This window comes from Anser cygnoides, chromosome Z, assembly GCF_040182565.1.
Source record: "Anser cygnoides isolate HZ-2024a breed goose chromosome Z, Taihu_goose_T2T_genome, whole genome shotgun sequence".
In the NCBI taxonomy this organism is placed as follows: domain Eukaryota; kingdom Metazoa; phylum Chordata; class Aves; order Anseriformes; family Anatidae; genus Anser; species Anser cygnoides.
Genome location: NC_089912.1, coordinates 27,892,191 through 27,914,375, shown reverse-complemented (window position 1 = coordinate 27,914,375; position 22,185 = coordinate 27,892,191). Strand labels below are relative to the sequence as shown.

General features: G+C 38.0%; 1 protein-coding gene across 3 annotated transcripts in view; it reads left to right on the top strand.

Moving 5' to 3' along the window:
* Window positions 1-22,185, top strand: part of PJA2 (praja ring finger ubiquitin ligase 2) — a 37,290-nt gene that overhangs the window by 8,003 nt on the left and 7,102 nt on the right. The window contains exons 1-6 of one of the 3 annotated variants that reach the window (XM_013191207.3): window positions 3,759-3,942; window positions 8,011-8,211; window positions 10,345-11,401; window positions 13,425-13,607; window positions 15,114-15,299; window positions 16,824-16,935. In XM_013191207.3, coding sequence (XP_013046661.1) covers window positions 8,013-8,211; window positions 10,345-11,401; window positions 13,425-13,607; window positions 15,114-15,299; window positions 16,824-16,935 — 1,737 coding nt within the window. In that variant the 5' untranslated portion in view covers window positions 3,759-3,942; window positions 8,011-8,012. Of the gene's footprint in view, window positions 1-3,758; window positions 3,943-4,010; window positions 4,030-8,010; window positions 8,212-10,344; window positions 11,402-13,424; window positions 13,608-15,113; window positions 15,300-16,823; window positions 16,936-22,185 lie in introns of those variants that run through there. The other 2 variants (XM_066988066.1, XM_066988065.1) reach the window with 2 other exon arrangements.

Genomic DNA, 22,185 nt, shown 5'->3' with positions numbered 1-22,185 from the left:
CAGCCTTCCTCTCTTCACCTGTTTCCAGATGCATGCCTGTGTGCTGCAGCTGTGTTTTCCATCCGCTGTACTTGCAGGCAGAAGGACAAGCACAGTCTGGCTCTGACCTCTTTGCCTTTCTGTTGCTGGAGCTGAAAGGCCATGCAGCAAGCCCTGCTCTAGGGAGCATGGGGAGGGCCGTGTGTGAGGGCGCACAGAGCAGAGACTGAGGGAAGTGTCTCGGAAGTGTAAGAACCTAATTCTGGTACTGCATGTGCTTAGGATCACATTGCCACCTGGTATTGTTATTTTACTGTCACTAGCATTGATCCTGCTTATATCAAAATTGATAGGGTCAGGCTTGTAGTGCCCGCTAGGTATAAACATGTTGGCACCAAGTGTGCATGCGTGCTTTTAAGTTAAGAGCTTAGTTTAAGATGACTTAGCAAATAATTGTGAAGAGCCCTGCAGAGTTCTTGGAGTTCAAAAAATATAAACTTGATGTAGTTAGTATTTTTATTAGCTCTCCAAATAATGTTAAATGCTGAATTATTTTTGTCATTCAAGTAGACAAGGTGACAATAAGCATTTCTTTTCTTCAGAAAAAAGATTCAGATATCTTTAATTGCCTGTACTGTATTTCCAAAGTTAGGCCCACAGTGGAAGAAAAAATACATGGTTCATATTTGCAGAAGGGATCCTTTGCACTACTGGGATCCCGGAGACCTAAATTGGTCAGTCTGGTTGAAGGTATAACCAGGTGATGTTTCAGATGTTAAAAGTCATCACTTTCTGTAATCTTAGAGGTGAACAAAAAAAAAGTTCAGTTTCATTTAATGTGAATTCAGTGGAAAGCCAGCCTGCCAGCTTATTGAACAGGGACCACAGGCTACTTTCAGCTTCAGGCAGAGATAAGGAGCTGTACTAAGTGAAAACATTGACTTAGTGGAATTCATGTGCTCAAAGGAGAGTGCAAAATGACCTGGAAGGTTAATGAAAAGACAGTAATTAATGACTGAAAAATAAATCCTTGAAGCACACTCCATTTGTTTATATCCACATAGTTGAGGTGATACTGTTTAAAAATAATCACTATTTTGTTCTCAAATATCGTAATTATGAGTCTGAAGTCACTGCTAAGCTAAAGACTTTGAAGAAGAAACTTTTGGATAAATAAATCAGGTTGTTTAGTAAAATGTTTCATTTTAGATAAAATTAGATAGGTAAATCCCAGGCAATGAAGCTAAATTCTATCTGAACATTCATTGTCTTGAAATGAAATTTGCCAATGTATGTAGTGTGGAGCTTGTGAGCATAGTTAAGTATTTCAAGAATTTCAGTGCTGATCTGGCTGTAGTTGGGAGAGGGGAACTGTGACAATCTGCTGTTTTAAATTATGCGGATACTTCCTTTTCTTTCTATGCCTTTCTTCTGTGAACTGAAATGGAATAATCTCTCCATCATCCTGATCACTGGTGCTTGCAAAACTGAAAGTTCTCCATTCAAATTCATTTTTTTAAATCATCTCTTCTTGGAAGTTTCCAATACCTCTGGGAAACGGAGCTGTAGAATGCTGGTTACAGATAAGGAATACTAGTTAATACAGTTTAAAAGATAACATGAATATTTTTACCTTTAACTTTTTTCTGAATTGATCAAGGATGTGCTTTAGCAGTGATTCAGGACTAGCCAGGTTAGGGAGAAGGTGTCAAGAACTTGAGTTGTTTTTGTTTCACCCATTTGACAGCCAAATGCACTGTTAAACTTCTGCAAAAATATGTAAATTAATTCTGTAATCTAGAAGACAGTAAGCGTGTCTGTATTATATGCATTTACTTTTTTCAGACCTTGAATGTGAGTTTCTATTTTAATATTGTGGCAGAAAATGGTTTATTTGTTAGTAGATGTAAAAGAAAAAAGAGCAGCTGGGTAGGATAGCTGAAATTACTTTTACTTCTGTGTTGAGTATTGGTGAGATCACGGCCACAATACGCACAAGTTCTACTTTTTTGAAGGATCCTGTGAAAAATTTGAGGAAGAATGGGAAAAAGTTCAAAGGTATTAAACAGTTGGAAAAAATACTTCATGGAGAGACAGTTGAGACTCACTATATATCTTAACTAGCTTAAAAAAAATACAGACAACAACAAAACTCCCAAACTTCTGCAGCAGTAACTAATGACCAATTTTTATCTCATTTTCCACTAGATTGAATAACTGGAATCTGAAGCTAGGTGCCTCTGAATGTAAAAATAGGCCTGAGTTCAGGGTTATACGGAGATTTTTTTAATACCACAGCTATTAATTTTTGGAACAAACTGCAAAGGAAGCAGTGCTTAGTATTAGCTAGAGTTACCTTAAAGACATGAAGAGGTAGAATAGAGTTTGGCTTTGTATTTTTATTAAGATGTCTGAAATCAAGCTTTTTTCCTCAAAACTTTTATTATGCTTAATTTAGGAATAATGTACTTGAAATAATGTGGTGTGATGCAAAGGATGGTGGATGATTAGATACTTAAGCAGTTTTGCTGTGAATCGATGAAAAAGCATCAAATTACTTTTTTCTATACCATATAAAGTTCATTTTCAGATCTTCAAGGAGATATGGTCTATTTCATCTTGATCAGTCATAATGGTCGCTTCTTGGGAGCTGTCACGGCAACAAATGCTTAGAGCATTTGTCGTGAAGTAAAAAGACTGGGAATAGGAAAGATGGTGAAAAGTGGTGACTTTTTTTTTCTCTGTATGACTTTAATGTGATAAAGCTGTCAGTGTAGCAGGGGTCTGCTTCTTTTTTTTGTGTAAGCAGGACAGCTACAATTTATTCATGATACAGTTTCCTCCCTGGATCACTTAATCAAAGAAACATTCTTTGTTTCTTTGTCTTATTGAATGTCTTTGGAGAGTCTCTTAATGTTTTCCTGGTTCTTAAGGGAGCCAAATTTTTCTGAAAAAAAAAAAATCCTTCTACAGGAACCCTTATTCACAATTGCATAGTCACTAGTTTGCAATTGTGATTTGTGTTCTGAACATGCAGCTCCCATCAAGCAGTTCACAATTCTGAGCTGGAATAATGCATGCGTATCTTCAACAGTACTCCATTTCTGTACAGCTTTTTGTAAATAAAAGGACGAGGTTTTATACCATTACTCATTAATGTCAGTAATGGAAATGCAAATGCCAATGGCCAGTTCCACCTTTGAAGTTGAAAACCTGTAGGAATTTAAATACAGATTTGTTGGAACACATTTGTTTTTGTATCAGGCAATTAGAAGAAACTAATATGTGAAACTTAAATATGTGAACCACTTCTAGTAGGATTATATGCTTCTATTTTTACTTGTTGCACATCCATGCAATTATCACCATAGAAAGTTTCAAAGCAATCATAATATAGCCTAAATTTAAAAAATGTATTCAGATACTTTTTGGCTAGTGCTCTCATTATATTCCTTAAACTACAAAAATTGCTAGGTACATAACGAAAGATTTTCAGTATTTCAGCTTTTGGAAGAAAGGTAGGATTTTCTTAAGATGTCTCAGATAAGCTGTGGTTTCTCCTTCATTCTGTTTTTTCTGCCAGTGCTTCTATGGATTAGACTCTGCTTGAACACAATGGTGCTGTTCAAGTAGGTCAGAGCAGTTCTGAGAACCACAGGTAAGACAAAACTGCCTGCTCCTATGGTGGTCGGCATTGCTCCATGCAGAGGTTCGTATGTCACAATGGGTATTTTGCACCCACCCAGAGGGTGGCGATTTGTGATCTAGGCCGTGCACTCCTTAATTCCTGGAAGCCCTTTCTGTTCTTTCTAGTGTACAGGATGTGAGAGAGTGAAGTGCACTGGGGAGAATGAAAAGTAATGAAGAATCATACACTGGATCCCTTTAACCTCCCTCTGCCATGAAGAGAGTTGTTGGGGTTGTAGTGTGTGAGGGCTGGCATTCCAACAGAGGACTCATCAGGTAATGGAGCAGGAGGCTCCAGTCTGGCCAGCTGTGGCTCTGTAAACCACAACGACTTTGAGACTTGTATGTAGGATTGTGGTCAAGGTAATGGATCATTTCTGAATGCCTGTGTTATGGCACTGGGCTATGAACAGCATGCGTCTTCAGTTAGCCTTGAACATTATTGTGTTTGCTCTAGAAAAATAGTGTGTTTTTTTTGTGTGTGGAGTTACGTAAGTCAGATAGATGGTGTCCATCCAGATTCTCAGGGTTTCCATGTCATAGTCTGTAGTCTGCTGGCTCTGGGGAGTGGAGTCCTTGGTGCAGTATTCATGGAAGTAAAGAAGTCTGCTCCATTGCTTTAGTGATTGAGGCTCTGCCCAGGAAAGCTTGGGCCTACCTGCTTTTCGTTGTGCATTTTGGGAACCACTCTCCTGGATTCTGTGTCTTTCTTAAATCTATGTCCAATAATTTTAAACTTTTCTTCTTAATAACTGCTGTTAATGAGCCTTTGAGGAATTCAGGTGACTGCAGTATCCTTCTGAAACAATGGAGGTGTGGGTATAAACATCTTTAGCTTGTCATGTGATTAATGTGTTTAGCCTGTTTCACATGCCTGAATTATTTAATCACCGGTGTGTGGCATCAGAAGAGAAGCACATCCTTTCATCCTGGCCTTAGATATTATGAAGATATATCCAAGACTCTTCTCTTTTGCAGAACTTTGTCTTGTCAGCAGCAATTGGATGTGTTTTGAACAGGCCTAACAAACTGAGCTTCTGGCTGCCAGGTAGAGCAATGCCCACTTTTATGGTTGGGTTAGCTGGGGGAAACTGAGAGAATTTATTCAGAATATAATAAATATAATCAGAAACTGAGAGAATTTATTACATGTTGCAAAGAACTTGATTGTGTGAAGGATTGCTTGTAGACAAGTGTCTGGATTTAGATGCCTAAATGCTGCCCATTTTAGGCATGCAGGCTCCTTATTTTGGTATCTAGGTAGATCTCTACTTTTCCCTTAATCCAAATGTTCAGTAAAAGGTGAAAGCTTTCACTATTTTGATCTAATAAGCCTCTCCCAGGACAGAATAGCTGCATGATGTATCTTTTAAGAACAATTGAATACAAGATGTATACTCTGCATGTGGAGGAATTACTTGAAAAAAAAAAAAAGGCATTGCATCCAGCTTTAAAGATTTTACCTTTTGTGAGCATCAATTTTTAAAAATAAAAAATCAAGAGTTGCATTCCAAGAGTTTGACTCTCTTGGGTGGACATCTGTTCATGAAGAATACTGATGTTTTAGAGAACAAACTGAAATTAACAATTAAGCAGTGTTGCTATGTTCACACTATTTTTTTGTTGTTTCAACCAGTTGTATTAGTGTGGTTGAAGGCTGATTTCTCTGTTGCTATGCTAACTTACTAATCTAACTTGGATTTTGCTCTGCAAGTTGTCTGGATGTAGATGCTTATTGTCAGCTCCCTCTGGCATTCTGTTTTCCAGTCATGTTATAATAACTGGAAATTAAGAATTGTCAGAGATTACTTGAGTAAACATGACTTGCTGGTTGACATAGTAAGGATTTTAACTGGTTGACTAATTAAGAAAATCGTCACCCTCCTACCCTGCCTTATTTTTTGCATTAGTTGCAGAGATTGTTTTGGCAAAGATGTTAGAGAATTTTAACATTTCTAAGGAGCAGCAGTTGCAAAGGATTACAGGAGTAATGTAGTTAATGCTGAATTTATGATTTTAGCTTCTGTTGTTTGTTACAGGATGGGCAGCTTTGGACAAATACTTTTTTTTGAGGAAGATTATATGTAATCAAACTACACAGAATATCATAGACAAATGAGAAAAGCAGCCTCTGATACCTGATAACCTTTTTCTACAAAGGTTAAATTGGGTTCTATCCCAGGTCTGTAGAAATAAGAAGTATCACCATTTGTAGCTTGTGATGGGCATGTTTGGACTTAGTATTCACGGAAGTGGGCTGTAGCTGAAGACATTTCAGGTGTGGGGAGAAAAGTGGAAAGAAGAGATGACTAGGGTTACACATTCTAGGCGAGATTTAGAGCCACAGATTTCATGTAGTAAGTTACAGCAGCATTTTTGTCAATGCTTTGTTAAAATTAGCTAAAGATCACAAAAATTGAAGCTGACAAAATTCAAATAGAAGACTCCTTATGTTATACGTAGCTTGAACATTGCAATTTTAAGTAATTGAATTGCAAATATTTGCTTTTTAATTTTGAGCACTGGAAGTCTCTTCATTATTGCTGTTAATTCACCTGAGAATGAAGCACAAATACTTTAGACTCTTGTGACAGATATTTTAGTGTGTGTAATTCTGTTTGGTTTATTCGAACCTTAGCTTTTTTCTTCTATATTGGGCGGGGGGGGAATTATTTTTGTTTTTTCTGGAAACCTGATTTTTTCTCAGACCCAGCACTTTCCACTATCATCCTACAACTTATGTTTGCCTCTTTTTTTTTTACTACAGGGAAGATCATGCAGAAAGTATTTCAACTTTCTTCACAAAACTTTGAAGTGCAGATTGCTAGGAAATGTTTTCAGAATTGTCATGCAGGCAATTGTAGACAAATTCTTGTAGGAGGTTGTGTCTGAACCTCTTAAGACAGTAGCTTCTACTAGAAGCTGTACTTTATAATAGGTAGTTTTCTTCTATTTGCTTCTTCGGTTAAAGCTTTTAAGGGATTATGTGATTTTTCTGTAAGTACAGCCCCAGGAAAAATACTTCATTAATTTTTTCCTTGCGTTTTATTTTTTATGATTTACATTACGTAGGCAGCACCAAAAGTAGTTTCCTGTGTCTGAGACCTAGCAGAATGACAACTGCAATGGTGATGCTAATTTAAACAACAAAACAACTGCTTAAGGTCTTGGATGGTTGGTACATGTGCAGCTGTATTCTTTGGGTAGTCTTCATATTGCAAGTAGAAGCTTTACTTGTGGGTATTGTACTGAAAGCTTCATAAAGCAACCACTGATCAACAGTGTCTTCACATACAGACGTTCCCTTTTTAAGAGTAATGAAGAGTTTAGTTTAACAGCCAGGAAAAATGAAGTTTTCATATTTTTCCCTGAAGTTCAGAAGACTGTGTTAATAGTTGCAAACTTCATTCTCCTTAAATGTAATGCACCCTTTTCAGTTTGAGTTTCAAGAGTGGAAGAGCTACTGTGTTAATGCTATATGTAGTAAAGATTAAAAATTACATAGAAGGACATGAGATAACCATTGAACATCTGAAATATTGAAATTTTAGTTGTAGATGTACAAGCAATAGCCTTGGATTACAATCTTTTGTTAGATTATCTATAGCTGATAACTACTGCTGTACTAGAAACTCACCTCATTGCAACATTGGCAGCTGTCCCCCGCTGTTTTTCAAGTTTCTGTGTAGCTCTTACAATTTTTAGCAAGAAATACAGATTAAGATCCATCAACATGGAATATTACTGTAATAACAGGAACCATACATAGGCTGTTGCCTTGTATGGCCATGCCTGAACTATGTAATGCACTTGGACTTTTGTTCTAGAAGGTGTAATTTGATTATTTGTACTTTTCCTGTCACATGGGTAAGACAGCTAGTGCTAGTTGTATTGTGCTGCACTACCTGAAATCTTTTCTCTTATAGTGCTTGTAAATGTCTTGCAAGATAACATATGTATCATTGTGTAGAGGTGTATCACATCCAAAGAAAAAAGGAAGTCATGTAGTATCTGGACTTAATTTCAGGTTTTTATTATGTCTGTTACTTGCTTCAAACATGTTAAGATGAGGGAAATATTGGTACTTGTCAATATTTAGTGTAGATCAGAATCCTGTTATGTGCTTTCATATATACACAGAGCATGTTAAATTCTTAAAAATTATAGTTAGTGAATTTCAAAACTTTATTGAAGTGAAATGGGAAATTCCTTGCTAAAACGAAGAGGAAAAAAACAAATTGTTGGGGAGGAAGAAAACTTTAAGATAATGCTGTCTAACACAATCTTTTTGTTTGTTTCTTCTTTTGTTCTGTTTTTATTTTCTTTCTTTGTAATCTCATCTAGCAATGGATCAAGAAGCTGGAAAACCTGCATGGCCAAGACCAGCAGGTGGATATCAGACTATTACAGGTAGAAGATACGGAAGAAGACATGCTTATGTCAGTTTTAGACCGTCCTTGAACAGCCAAGATGGAAATGCACACCAACACAATGGAGAACATGAAGGATTAGAGTTCGACAATATTCAGGAAGAGATTTCTTTATGTATGTGCATATCTCTGTATATATTTCATTTAACTGCAAATTGAGGTGCTTGGGGAAGGGAAGGTGCACAGGAAAATGTGGAGAAGGGAAGAGAGTAGCCACATAGTAATATGTGTAAACTACTATTTGAATGTTTTCCTAGAATGAAACTTAACATGAAGGCATATCGAAGTATTATCTGTTTTGCATTTTAATTTTGCTAGAAGTCCATTCCTGATTGAGTTAATGCATGCTAACCAATTACATAATCATAATGCTATAGAATTCCAATTATTTTGTCTCTAAGGCAAATTAATCCTTTGTAGAAAATGTCATTTGGAAGGGAATTCCTATTTTAACCGTTTAGTAGAACTAGGCTGTGAAACACTTGATGTATCATAGACCAGGTTGCTATGTAATCTTTGTCAGCCTCAGAGTAGTTACATTGGAATTAGTTTAAGCCTGTATGACACCTTAAAAGTTCTCCTTTGTTGATACCAGTTGGGCCACTTTCATTTTTTGGCTTAATGAATATCAAGCATTAGTATTTACTAAATTGTCTATGACTTTAGTGTCTAGATAGTAATTTCATAATGAAATAGAAAGGACTTGTTAGGTTAGAAACATTCCCATATCCTAGTCAGTATGAGGTTGTTTTCTGCTTAAAAAGAAAAAAAGTTTGACGTAAAAGTTTTGACATAGCCTCATAGCCTCAGAACTTCTAAAGTAACATTTTCTCCTTTCTTTGTAGACCATTTTCTAACTGCTGTCTCCTTTATTTTTTTTTAATTTGATAATAGGATAGTATTAACTTTATCATATGCCATTGCTCCTGGAGACTTAGGTGAAGTGGATCATCTCTGGATGGCTTTATTTTATTTGTAGCTCCACCTCTGTAATGCTACCACCTTATTTCAGTTACTCAGACCTGTGCCTGCTCTTATTTCAAGGGTCATTAAAAAATGTGCCTTTTGGAGAGTATTATCTCCTTGTTCTTAATGATTGTGGTGTATGTAAATTCTAAGAGTGACTTGTTTTCTACATTAACTAACAACAAAATGCTTTTTGTTTATTTGGTCTCTTTTCTTATCACAGCTTTTCAGATTTCTTTGAGGAAACATTTTGGATCGATTTATTTCCCTCAACTAGGTTAAATTTTTCCCCTGTTGATTCTTGTCTTGTGCTGGGTCAGTGCTAACTAAAATGAGCTGCATATTTCTTTATTAATTGACCTGACACCTTAAATGCATCTAAGCAACCATGCAAGATTGGTAGAAATATATATTCTTGGGGATTTTCAAAACCTGACTAGACACAGTCCTTCGTTACCTGCTTTAGGTGACTCTGCTTGAGCAGAGGGGCTGGCCAAGATGATTTCCAGAGGTGCCTGGCAGCCTCAGGTGTTAAGCAATTTTGTGAAGAAACTTCAGCATTTTAATCAGATAATGCCTGTAATGCTACAGTATCGCTTCCAACAAGCCAGACTCATAGCTGGAAGCTGCTCTTGCTGCTGAATCTGATATTTATTGTCCCTTTTATGCAAGAGTTGTTCAAGTGTAATATAACCAAACAGAATTTGCAGTGATGGTAACTATCAACTGTAAATTCCACATTCACCTCTGCTATTATTGTCTTCTCATGAAGAGTTGCACTCACAGCTGCATGTACAAAATACAATGTTATTAGTATGTAATTTATAGTAGCAATAAATGGCTTTATCTGTGTGTGGCAGGAGGCACAATTCAGCTGGTTAATGAACAGTTAGTCCAGTTTTTAGCATGTGGAAAGAAATGTTGCAGCTCTTTAAATCTTCTGGTATATTTCAGGTTTCCTGTTCTCATCTTAAAATTCCATTTTAATTAAACAATGTAAGGATGCTGCTTATGAGCATGCTTCTTTTTTAATATTTGTTTTTTGCTGTTGCAGGCTGAGCTGAAATTGTATCATTTAATTTTTTTAGGCTTAGTTTATAGAAATGAGACTGTAAATACAATAATGAAGAATGACTACGTCTCTGCTACATGTTTCTCGTTATCAAATTGCATCACATTCCCAGTAAACTACCCTTTTTTATGAGCAGATTTTATAAGTGAGAATGTCTCTATTGTTTTTGATATTTTTTCCTGATGTATTTTCTTGCAACTTTCTGTGCAGTTTCCAGGCCATTGGTCCAAGTTTCTTCGTGTTTATTGGATGAGACACTGTTAGAAAATACTGCAACTGGAGAACCTGTTCGTCAGACCGTTTTGAGCCAAATTTCTGGGGCAAGCACTTCACCGTTTTCTCTAGCCTCTTATGAAGTGGAAGGCAACCAAATCTCAGGGAACATTATGAATCCTGATAAGAATTCTGAGCTCCTCATTGAACATGCTTCTGGAGAGTCTAATGATTTGAATGGTCACAATGGAATTGCTGTTGTAAACATCGACTCTTACGAGCCAGACAGCAGTGACGGAGAAGAGGATGGACAAGACCAGCTTTGTTTGGGAAGAGAAGAAGCAGGTGTATTTCAGGAAACACTAGATGTTGTGGCTTCTGAGTTAGAAAACGGTACAGAGGCTTTCAATGACGTACAGTCCCGATTGTCCACTCTCAACCGCAGAATTTCTAGAGAATGTTGTGAGGAAGTGAGACCAGTGCCTTCAACAAGATATTTGAGCATAGATTCAGACTTGAACCATCCAAACAACAGGACATTTGAAGAAGCTGCTGCCGAAGATCAAGCCATACCAAAAAGTAACCTGAGTGGTGACAGTCATGAAACACAACAGGTGAATCTGGTAGATACTAGAATTAGGACCCCTGTAACAACTTGTAATGAATTAAATCTCAGTGGTGAGGAGACTGAACAAAGAAACTCACCTGAGCTAGTAGTGAGACCTAAAATAAGAAAACAAAATGCCACAAGCCATTTGGAGAGAAAGACGGTTCTGCCTGACGATGATGAAGAAAGCAGTTCTAAGAGGAAAAGGGAAACTGCTGAAATCCAGCAAGGCTATGATGAACGTACATCGAGAAATGATGAAGAAGAATTGAGTTCCAATATGTTCTTCGAACCCAAAGAGTACAAAGGTCCTCAAAACGCTAGGATAGACCTAAGGAGAAACACAACAGCTCAAGAACAAAAAGATGTCTTAGATGATAGCAGTTTTTGGGATGAGTTTGAAGACTGGAGCAGATACTTCCCACGGCCCCACAAAGATGAAGACAGGTAAAGTACCATTTTTATATTTGTATTGTGCTGAATTGTGTGTGTAAGTAATGTGCAAGTCTTTATAATTTGTCAGCAAATGGAACATAGTAACTAAAACAATTTCAGAATATGGTCATAAAATATTTTATCCTTTATCCAATCCTTTAAATGTTGCAGAGTTGTCTTTATAAGAGAACAAAATCCGTAAGGCATTTTAAACTGCATTAGTAGACATAATTTCAATTTTTTTCTATTGAACATACAGGTGGACTTGCAAGTGAATCCTTTCCTTCCCTGTAAGGTTTACTTTTTTTAACATTTTCGTTACTAGGTAATATTTTTTTCTACTTGTGAAATGCTGCTGCTAGAAGATTAAAATGCAGTGGAGGAAACAGACTATACTGTACAATTATAGTGCTGACTTCCATGATGGAGTGATAGCTTGTTGTAACATGACATAAGAGAAATATAGGTTGGATGTGAAGAAGTGACTATGTTCTTCGTGATGGAAATTACTGACCTATTAAACAGGAAGCATGCATATTCTTTAATTTAAACATAATCCGTGTTTACCCTCAAAAGATGTGTTCTTATGAGGTAAACTGTCAGTGTCTACTCTGTATAAAGACTTTTTTTCTACTTTCACAAGGTAAAATTGTCTTTAAATGGTTAGTCCATATTTAAGTGTTCAAAAATGTATATGTAGCTGCATAGAGAGCAGAGCTGACATGTCAGACTATATCCTGCAACTCAAGTTTCACTTTCCAACCCAGGGAGAAGTTCACCATCCTGATTTCTGCAGCATGGGCCTTCACCTCAGATTTATCCCTTGAGGACATGCCCAGCTGTTTTGGTGATAGCATGTATAGACTGCGTGAGGAGGAGGAAGCCTTGCCTAGTTGCTAGAACCATGTGTGTGCTGAGCTGGGAGGGTCATGGTGGGTCCCTAGGGAGGGCAAGGGTGGTAGAACAAGGAGTGTGACCTTTACCTCCCACCATGTAGTGTTGGGATCATGTGGCACGTACAGGCCAGCTTGTCTAGGAGAAGGTCTGCTTCCAGAAAGTCCACATGCTAAGTTAACGTGTCATGTTTCGGTAAGTGACAAGTCTGTATGTAACCCCTTCCCTAAGGGAAGCTCTGCATCTCTGTAGAATTTGGCATAGTTAAATCCTAAGTTTAGAAATATGCACATGCAAATTTCTTGCATTGTTTGCTATTAATGACTGTAAACATAACCTCTTTTCTTTTATGAATTAGTGTATGTGTGTAAACTTTAATGAGAATTTTATAGGCAGAATATTGGAATAAATTTGACTACCAATATAGTAATATTACTATAATCTGTTAATCTGTGGAAATCATTACTAGATTGTTTTAAAAGAAAGGACAGTTCTGAATCTCTGCGTTAGTCTTACAGTATGTTGATCTTTTAGAGGATAAGTACAAAAACATCAATGTTCAACTTCAGTTGGTGAAATAGAGGATGAATTGTACGTGGAAAAACTTGCTACCATTCATCTATTTCTGCTGGTGGGTTAATTAGCTTCAGTAATTCATTAATTGTATGGTTTAAAAAAGGGGCCAGGGGAAAGGACTGGTGTGTATGGCTTAGAGGTCGTTAGAACATCTTTCTACAGGTTTGTCTCTTCAAGAAGTAAGGCTGACATTTCTGCTTGTTCGCTAAGCAAGCATTGATGTTCAGTGTCACTGATACGATGTTCTCTTTGCTAGGTGCTGGTAGAAAGAGGTGTGTATGCGGTCTGGGCTTATATTCCTGAGATGCTGCATATACTCTGAAAATGTGGAGAGAAGAACAAAACCTTTTTGTGAAGTAGGATGGGCACTTTTTTAGGAAAGGAATTTGAATCAACTCTATATATAAACTTAATACATTTATAAATAGCAAAAAAATATCGTAGAAAAGTAGTCTACACTGACAACAGCACTTGTATAAAAGCAGGAGGACACAATGTTTGTATGTTTGTTTTTCTTTCCATAAACCAGTGCTTAAATTAACACTCTGCTTTGTTCATATTGCAGCTCAGAATGTAGTGATGGAGAATGGTCTGCATCTAGGCCTTCCTGTTTTGCTGCTGCAGAAAAAGACCAGTCCTCAAGTGATGAGAGCTGGGAGACTGTCCCAGGCAGGGAGGAACATGAGCCTGAAGTGCATAGCAGCCCCAGTGGTATAGAAGTGTTTGTAGACTGCAGTTTTCAAGGAGGGTATGTTTTTATTTCACTAAGAAACTTGTTTCTGTCAGTTCTGACATCAGCAGTAACACAGTAGCCATGTGACACTGTATAGAATAAAATAAATACTAAAGGTAGTCACTATCTTAGCAGTAACCACTTGCTTACATCATAATAACCACAGTAGTTACTCATTTAAAATGAAATGAAAAATGACATGTCATACAAACAATACTGACTATTTAATGAAAGGTACAGAAATAATAAGAGGGCGCTGACATTCCAATAATGAGGAAAAAGTAGCACCTGTAGGGATAACAGGCTGGATATACTGACTTTAAAATGTCAGGTAAGACAAGCTAATTGTAAAGAGGTATATATTATACACATCTTCTGATACTGCATAGTACTCCGTGCAAAACTGTTTGTCCCTGCTTTCCATATTCCAGTGAATACAGCTGCTGCTCTTCATTTCTTCAGCCTTATCAGTGATTGAAGTAAACTGGAAGTATTTGCTTGCTGAGAGCTTGCAGTTTTTTTCCAGTCGTTCATTGTATGCTTTTTTAAAGTGTCTGCCAATGTTGCAAGGCAAAACTTGTAGCTATAAATAGGCAAGCAAAATATTTCTAAGCATCTAATACTGACCTTTGATTCTTAGTTTGAGTGTTTGTAGTGCAACAAGTCATGCCTAAGTGTTCTTTCTCCTGCTTATGCTCTTAGGCAGATGGTATCTAGCACCAAGCAGTCCAAATCTGTTACTGCCTTGTTAGTATTGCTGTCTCCTGAGGTTTGAAGAATTAGCATGTCTTTATGAAAAGTAATCTGTTTCAGAACAGCAGCAATGGAGCTGTGTATCCTTTAGCTTTCTGTGTGCAAATAGCCTGCGAATATACCCATTTCTAAAATGATTCCTTATCAGAGGACAAATAAACAGGAAAGTAGGATTTGCAGTGCTGTGGTTCTAAACATCCTGGTGACTTGTGCTCCTCTAGAGAATCAAAGAAAAGGAAACCTTTCTCCTCATGTACATGGCTTCTCTTACAAATAATATCTCTGCATTTAGGCCAAGCTTTCCCCATGGAAGGCTGTTCTAGGGAGTTGAGAGAGCCTTTATTTTTTTGTTTTAGGAGCTTAGATGAATAAGAAAGTTGGTACCGAATTAACTGTGGCAGGGATACTGCCTGTACTGGAGAAAATGCAAAGCAAGTAGCTTACTATACTGCTGGCCTTGAGTATTATAAAAATAATTTTGCCACAGAATCGTGTTTTACTAAGCTCTTAGTCTGGATGGGTCAGTTGATTTTTTTTTTTCCCACAGCCAACATTAAATCCCTAGTCTGGGACTCTGCAGTCCATGAAATGCAGCTTCAGCTGTTGATGTAATATGTGTACCCTCTTGTATATATTTGTAAAATATATATATTTTGTGTAATGTGTGTACCTGCTGGTATATATTCGTAAATTCTCTTAACTTTTTAGTATTAGCTCTTTGTTGATTTTTTTGAAAGGAAAAAACAGTTTTCTTTTATTTGTTTGAAGGGAACCAACGCTTTTGGAGGAAGGAGAGATTACTTGGTTACAGTACCATGAAGAAACGGAAAGTAGCAGTGATGAGGAAAATCATCCAGTTAGTGATTTTGTGCATCCTGGCTTATTTATATTAGATGGAAACAACAACCTTGAGGATGACTCCAGTGTGAGTGAGGACCTGGATGTCGAGTGGAGGTGTGTATGCCTCTTGTAGTTTTCTGTATTAATTTTGGAGGTTTTGTAGTTGTCTTCTTTTTCATGTAAGATGTCAAAATACATGTGGCTATTGGTATACATATTCTTCAAAGGCTGATAATCTGGTTGTTAAGACTTGCAAAGAAACATAAGTTTTAAGGTACTGCAAGTGTTACGTTTCCTTTAACGAGGGAAGAATGTAGATCTGCTAAATCAGTCTGATCTGAGAGAATTCTGGTGCACTAAGTATTTTATGGATGGGTATACTTATTCAATTGATTTTTCAAGATAAGTGTAGTGGAAGTGTAAAAAAGAGTAAAGTAATATGAATGTAGTCAACATTCAAGTCACTACAGCATTTTAACTGTGGTCTTTACCTGTTTTGCAGCTGGTACAATTCAGATGTTGTAAAACTTACTTTTTTCTTTGAAATGACACTTGCTTACCTAACATCATAATTTCAAATATTTCAGTCAATCTTTTGTCATTAAATTGCTGAAGAATATTGTGATATACTTATTAGAGGAGTCCTGCAAATAGTAGGAAGAAAGCGATCAAAGCCACTTGCAAAGCCTAATCCTAGAATAACATGTTTGGTTTAAAGTGAAAGTAAGCTAGAGGGAATGTTTTTCAGTGAGAGATTTAAAGCTGCTTCTCTTCTACTTATTAATAATATAACAAATTTCTCTGAAGTGTCAAAGCAAAAGCTCAGTCAAAGCTTACCTCAGATTCATCTGAGGTCTGCGCTGTTGTGACTGTACTACTGTGCTGGGTGCAGACGCTGGTAGTGGGGATGCTGGTTCCAGCTGGGCCCTGCAGCCAAGATGGTGGTGCCTCAGGGGAACAGATTTAAGAAAGGAGAAAACTGCTGCATGCAGAGAGGAGTGAGGGAAAAGTGAGAACACCAGCCCTGCAGAGCCCGAGGTCAGGGCAGGAGGTGCTCCAGGCCTGTGGAGAGACTGTGGCAGAGCAGCTGGGCATCTCCTGAAGGACTGCAGCCTGTGGAAGGCCCCACACAGGAGCAGGGGAAAAGCGTGAGGAGGAAGGAGGGGCAGAGTGGAGCTGGGATGTAATGGGCACAGCCCCTATGCTCCTGAGGTGCTCTGGCCAGGGGGTGGGGGTGTTGGAAATGAATGGCTGGAGCTGAGTCTGGGGAGAAGGGGTTGGGGGAAAGGTGTGGCAGCAATCGACCATGTGTCTTACCATCTAACTCCATGTAATTGGCAGTACATTGTATTAACATTCCCCAAGTTGAGTGTTTTGCCCATAGAAATTAATTGGTAGGTGATCTCCTTGTCCTCATCTCAACCCATGAGCACTCTGTCGTCTTTTGTCCTACTGGGAAGGGGGTGTGAGAGTGTCTGGTGGGTGTCTGGCAGCCAGCCGAGGTCAGAGCTGCCTCCATAACCACCTCGTGAGATAATACACACTCATTAACAGGTAATGTGCGACAACTTGTCCAGCCCTCATCTTGTTATATTAACTTTTTAATGTTAACCATGTTTCCTAATTCATGTTTTACAGGCTGCTGGATGAGTTTGGTGATGGCCTAGGAGTTGCTCAAGCCATTTCATATGTGGATCCCCAATTTACCACTTATATGGCACTAGAGGAACGCTTAGCACAAGCTATGGAGGTATTAAAACACAGCAATTTAATTTTGTGTGAACAGAGCCCTCTGTTCTTATGTTTTGTTTTTAATAAGCAAATATTCAGGTCATTGAGTTTCAGATTTTCTTTAAAATTCAGAGTGTAATCTTTTGTGCTATATTAAATATGAAAGGGTTCAGACCTTATTTCAATCAGTGTTTGGGGAAAAAGTAAGAATTGTACATGTGTTCTTGGTAGTATTATATAAGTGGCATTGTGACAAATTTTTCTTAGTTGGAAGTTGACTGAGAACTAAAAAACTACTTTCCTGGTCCATCTTGAACTTTCAGGTATGCAAACTTGAAAATAAATGTTAAAGTTGTTGTAAGTGATACAGAGCAAGCAGTTATTGATCAGCACTACTTTTAGAACTTTATTTTCTCTTAGAGGAAAAAGGAGAAGATAGTAATTTCAGCAAGTATAAACACATTGAGTAAATTGCTCTAAAGATGTTGCTAAATTCCCTACTTAACAAAAGAAAGTTCATACCTGAATCTGTACCTATAGATTATCCCAGCTTTTTTTTTTAAGAGCTTTAATGGAAGTCTTTTATTTTTTATACTTCACCACAAGACTTTTCTGGTGTCTTGGTTCCATATTTTTTTTAAATCCTGTTTATTTTTACCTTACTCTAATAGATTTCATTTTATACTTTGGATAAATAAACTGTCATGGCTACAGTCTCTTTTCCTGTTTGTTTTTTTCTTGAGTTGTGTGATGGTGGTCACTGTCAGAATGAATATGGAGCTAGCTGAAATTCAGCTTGATGCAATGTGACAATTCCTGCACTGCTAGAAATCTTCCCTGCAGAATATTTGCCAAAATAAGAGTTAAGTGTTTGGTAGACATATAATATGGTGCTGCAACAATTAAATTGAATGTTTATGTGAAGTTTAGAGGGCAGCAAGGGGCAGCCTGGCAACTGGCTTTTAGTTAAAAGGGGTGAATAGGGCAGGCTGTGTCATAGTATGCTTGCAGGCACAATTCCAAGGACATTTTAAAATGTTTTCTAAAGCTGGCTGTCAGTGGAAACAATCATAAAGCATTTTTTTCCTCAGATAGCAATGAAATCAAACATTTTGTGAATTTTCCAAGGGGATTAAAAGCTTGTTCCCTGAAGTTGGCAGTCATTGAATTTCCGTGTATTGTGCATCCCTCAAGGTATATGGGAGGTCAGCATTATTTATGATAGAGTACCACAGGGTCCTCTTCAGCTTTGCAGGATCTTGTTAGTGTTACTTACCTGGAGATGTATCAAAACTGTTTATGGATGTATCTGTTGATATCCTTATTGTAAAAGCAGTATTTTGAAGTTGTATAGGAAAAATCTATGCCCTTTTCATAGCTGCCAGTTGTCACTACATCAGACAGGAGAGAACTATAGAAGCAGTTGACCTCCTCCTTAACACCAAAGAAAGGATCTGTGTAGAGAGGGGAAACTAATCCCATCCTTTTTTATCTGTATGTAAACACTTGAAGAGGTGACTTGAGGTTATTACAGTTCTGAGATTTTTTTCTCATTACTGTGCAACAGCATTCTGTAGCTCTTCTGTCAGAAGAAATGTGTGGACTTTTTGTCAGGCTGACCTGTAAACACAGTCATAGGTGAATATATATATGGCTGACTGAGAAGCTGCTGTGATTATGTTAGTGTCTCCAGGAACTGAGTGCTGTTGAACTTGCATTGCAAGCAGTTAGATAACTACAGAGGTAGTTATTCTCTGGAACCTGTGGATCAGGTCGCTCTGGGTATTGGACAAGAGGGAAAGCCAATTTTCTGAAATAGTATTGCTACTTGAAATTAGCACTTGAATCTCTGAAACTTTATGGTGGGCATAAGAAGTCTGGCATAATTGGAATTAGTCATCAGGAAATAACTGCTCCATAAGAAGTTTTAAGTCTTGAGAGTTTAAGGGGAAGTACATTAGTGTCATACTTATATAGATCGATTTAAGGATCTATATATAATGCTCTCAATCCTTGTCCTTTAGAAAGTGTACTGATACTATCTGTGTGTCAATTTCTGTATTGTTGGCACAAAGCAGAATACCCTCTAAGAAATTCTAGAATATCTGTTGCTTGAAACAGATAGATGTCTTGCAACAGCTGATTAATATATCTGCTCCTTGCCTTTCCTGAGTATAGTGTCCTTTTTAGTTCAAATCCATCAGTGCTCTTTTTGTTTTGAAAATTTAACTTAAGAAGCTACTTTTAAAGGTGATATTCTCATTTTTATTTGATTAAACAGAATTAATATCCTTTCTCTTAAGGGTTATTACCTACCATTTTATCTATCCATCCAGAATTAATTTTGATTGTTTGCTGAGATCATATTTTTTAATGATCACAGCAAGACGTAGGATATGTTTTCTGGACTTGTGAGTGGCTATTCTGATATAATCTATTAATAAAATATGATGTGACCTTATCTGTCACTGGATTAACAAAGACTAGAAATTTGTGTGTGAAAGCTGGAACAGCAACCTCTTAAACTTTCCTCGTAATCAGGCAGCTGTAGATGTAGGATGTAGAATTCTCTTCAACAAATCTAAAAATGAGAAATCGTTCACTGGAACAGTGAATGACATAAATGTCATAATGTTACAAAGCCTTTTCCTTATCTTTCCTACTGTGGTCACAGTGCTTGGTCAGAAATCCAAAATGTGGAATACAGAACTTCTTTTTTTTGGGGCGGGGGGGGAAGAACCCTATTTAAAAATAAATATATTTTGTGATGTGAAGAACAAACTGAAGACTTTCCAAGTTTGAATAAGACTCAAAAATATCTTCTCTAGAACTAGAAAATGCAATTTTTGATGCAGTACTTCTTAATGCGGTCTTTTTATTCAGTATATAGAAAATGTAATACAACAATTTCTGTTCTGCAGTTTCAATTAACTGTACATATATATCAAGTAGAGAGAGATCACTATGAAGGGTTATCGTAGGTACTAAGGTCAAGGTGATGAGGCTTTAGAGCTCTGAAGGATGTAAGAATTAAAATGCCAGTCATGAAGAATAAAGATGTGATTTTTATGCTTCTAATTTCCCTCTCCAAGAGTAAAGGGAGTGATTTCATCTGTTCTTGACATAGCCCATTTTATTTCAGAGATCAGGACTTGTTCTGTCTTTGGGCATTTTTCTTGCTTATTCTACAGGGAGATTTGGTTCCAGTTCACTAGAAACCTTTCCTGCTTGTTGTACATCTTTTGCTCTCACCTTGCAGATTTTACTGCCTGCATGTGTTTTTCCTTTCCCCATATAAACAACTTTCCCTGTTTGAACCCAGGCACATTTGTCTTTCTGCAATTGCATATTATCTGTATAACAGCTTTCCAACAGAATACTTGTTCTTGTTACAGTATTTGTAGTCCAAGTATTCAAAAATGCTTTCTTCTAGTTGTCAGTTACACTGTTTTAATGTTATTTAGTTTAGTGTTATTTAGATTTGTCTTTAGGGCCAACATGTTATTTAAATCTTGCTTAGTCTGATTTGACCTTTACGGAAGATGTTCACTGCACCTCTGCTTTTGTTGTGACTTTAAACTAACCCATTTGTTTCTTGGTGATGAGGTATTTTTGCACCAGAGGTTTCATAATGTAGAAGTCTAAGCTTTGACTAGCTTTAAGTAATATGTCTCTGGTAAAGGTGAAATAATGTCCTCGTGTTTAAAAGCAGGGGGGGGAAAAGGAAAGCCTGAGGAACTACACACCAGTCAGTCTCACCTATATGCCCAGCAAGGTCATGGAGCAGATTCTCCAGTAAGCTATGGAAAATAGAGGTGACTGGTGACAGCCATCACAGCTTCAAAAAGGGCAAATCTTGCCTGACAAATTTGGTGACCTTATACGATGGGTTTACAGCACTGGTGTATGAGGAAAGAGCAACTGATGTCATCTATCTGGGCTTATGCAAAGCACTTCATACAGTCCTGCATGACATCCTTGTGTAAAATGGAGATAAATGGATGTGATGGATGGACCATCCGGTGGATAAGGAATTGTTTCTATGGTTGCATTGGAAAAGCTGTGATCAGTAGCCCAATGTCCAGGTGGAGACTAGTGATGTGGTGTTCCTCAGGGGTCTGAATTAGGACAAGTATTATTGAACACGTGTCAGCAGCATGGACAGTGGGATTGAGTGTAGTCAGTAAGTTTGTGGATGATGACAAGCTCAGTGGTATGGCCGACAAATTGGAGTGAAGGGATGACCTCCAGGGGGAATCTTGACAGGCCTGAGAGGTGGACTTTTGCAAACCTCATGAAGTTCAACAAAGCCAAGTGCAAGGTCCTTCGTCTGGGCTGGAGCAATCACCAGTGTCAGTGCAGGCTGGGTGATGAATGAATTGAGAGTAGACCTGTGTAGAAGGACTTGGGGATACTGGTGGGCAAAAAAAATAAACATGAGCCAGCAATCCAAGCTTGCAGCCCGGAAAGCCCATTGTGCCCTGGGCTGCACCAAAAGCAGTGTGGCCAGCAGGGTGAGGGAGGTGATTGTCCCCCTCTGCTCTGCTCTTGTGAGACTCCACTTGGAGCACTGTGTTCAGCTCTGGGGCCCCCAGCACAAGAAGGGTAGGGAGCTGTTAGAGTGGGTCCAGAGAAGGGCCATGAGGATGATCAGGGTGCTGGAGCAGCTCTCCCATGAAGACAGGCTGAGAGAGTTAATGTTCTTCAGTCTGGAGAAGAGAAGGCTTCAGGAAGACCTTAGTGTGGCTTTTCTGTACTATAGGAAAGGTGGGGAGGGACTTCTTACCAGGGAGTGTACTGACAGTACAAGGTGTAATAATTTTAAACTAAAAGACGCTAGCTTCAGATTAGACACTAAGATGAAATTCTTCACTCAGAGGGTGGTGAGGCCTTGGCACAGGCTGCCCAGAGAAGCTGTGGATGCCCCATCCCTGGAGGTGTTCAAGGCCAGGCTGGATGGGGCTTTGGGCAACCTGGTCTGGTGGGAGGTGTCCCTGCCCATGGCAGGGGGTTAGAGCTAGAAAGTCGTGAAGGTCCCTTGCAACCAAAACCAGTCTCTGATTCTATTTCTCTGGTTTGGTGAATAGGTTGGATTGAGTTTTTAATTGAAACATTAAAAACTTGTCCAAAAGCTGTGACTTTATTCAGCCTGTTACTGATTTACTTAATCCCCCTCTGTAAGTCCCACACAGCTGTGTTACCTAAAGAAACTAGTAGATTCTTCAACTAGACAGTTCAACTGTGATGACATTACTTGTTATTGTAGTCT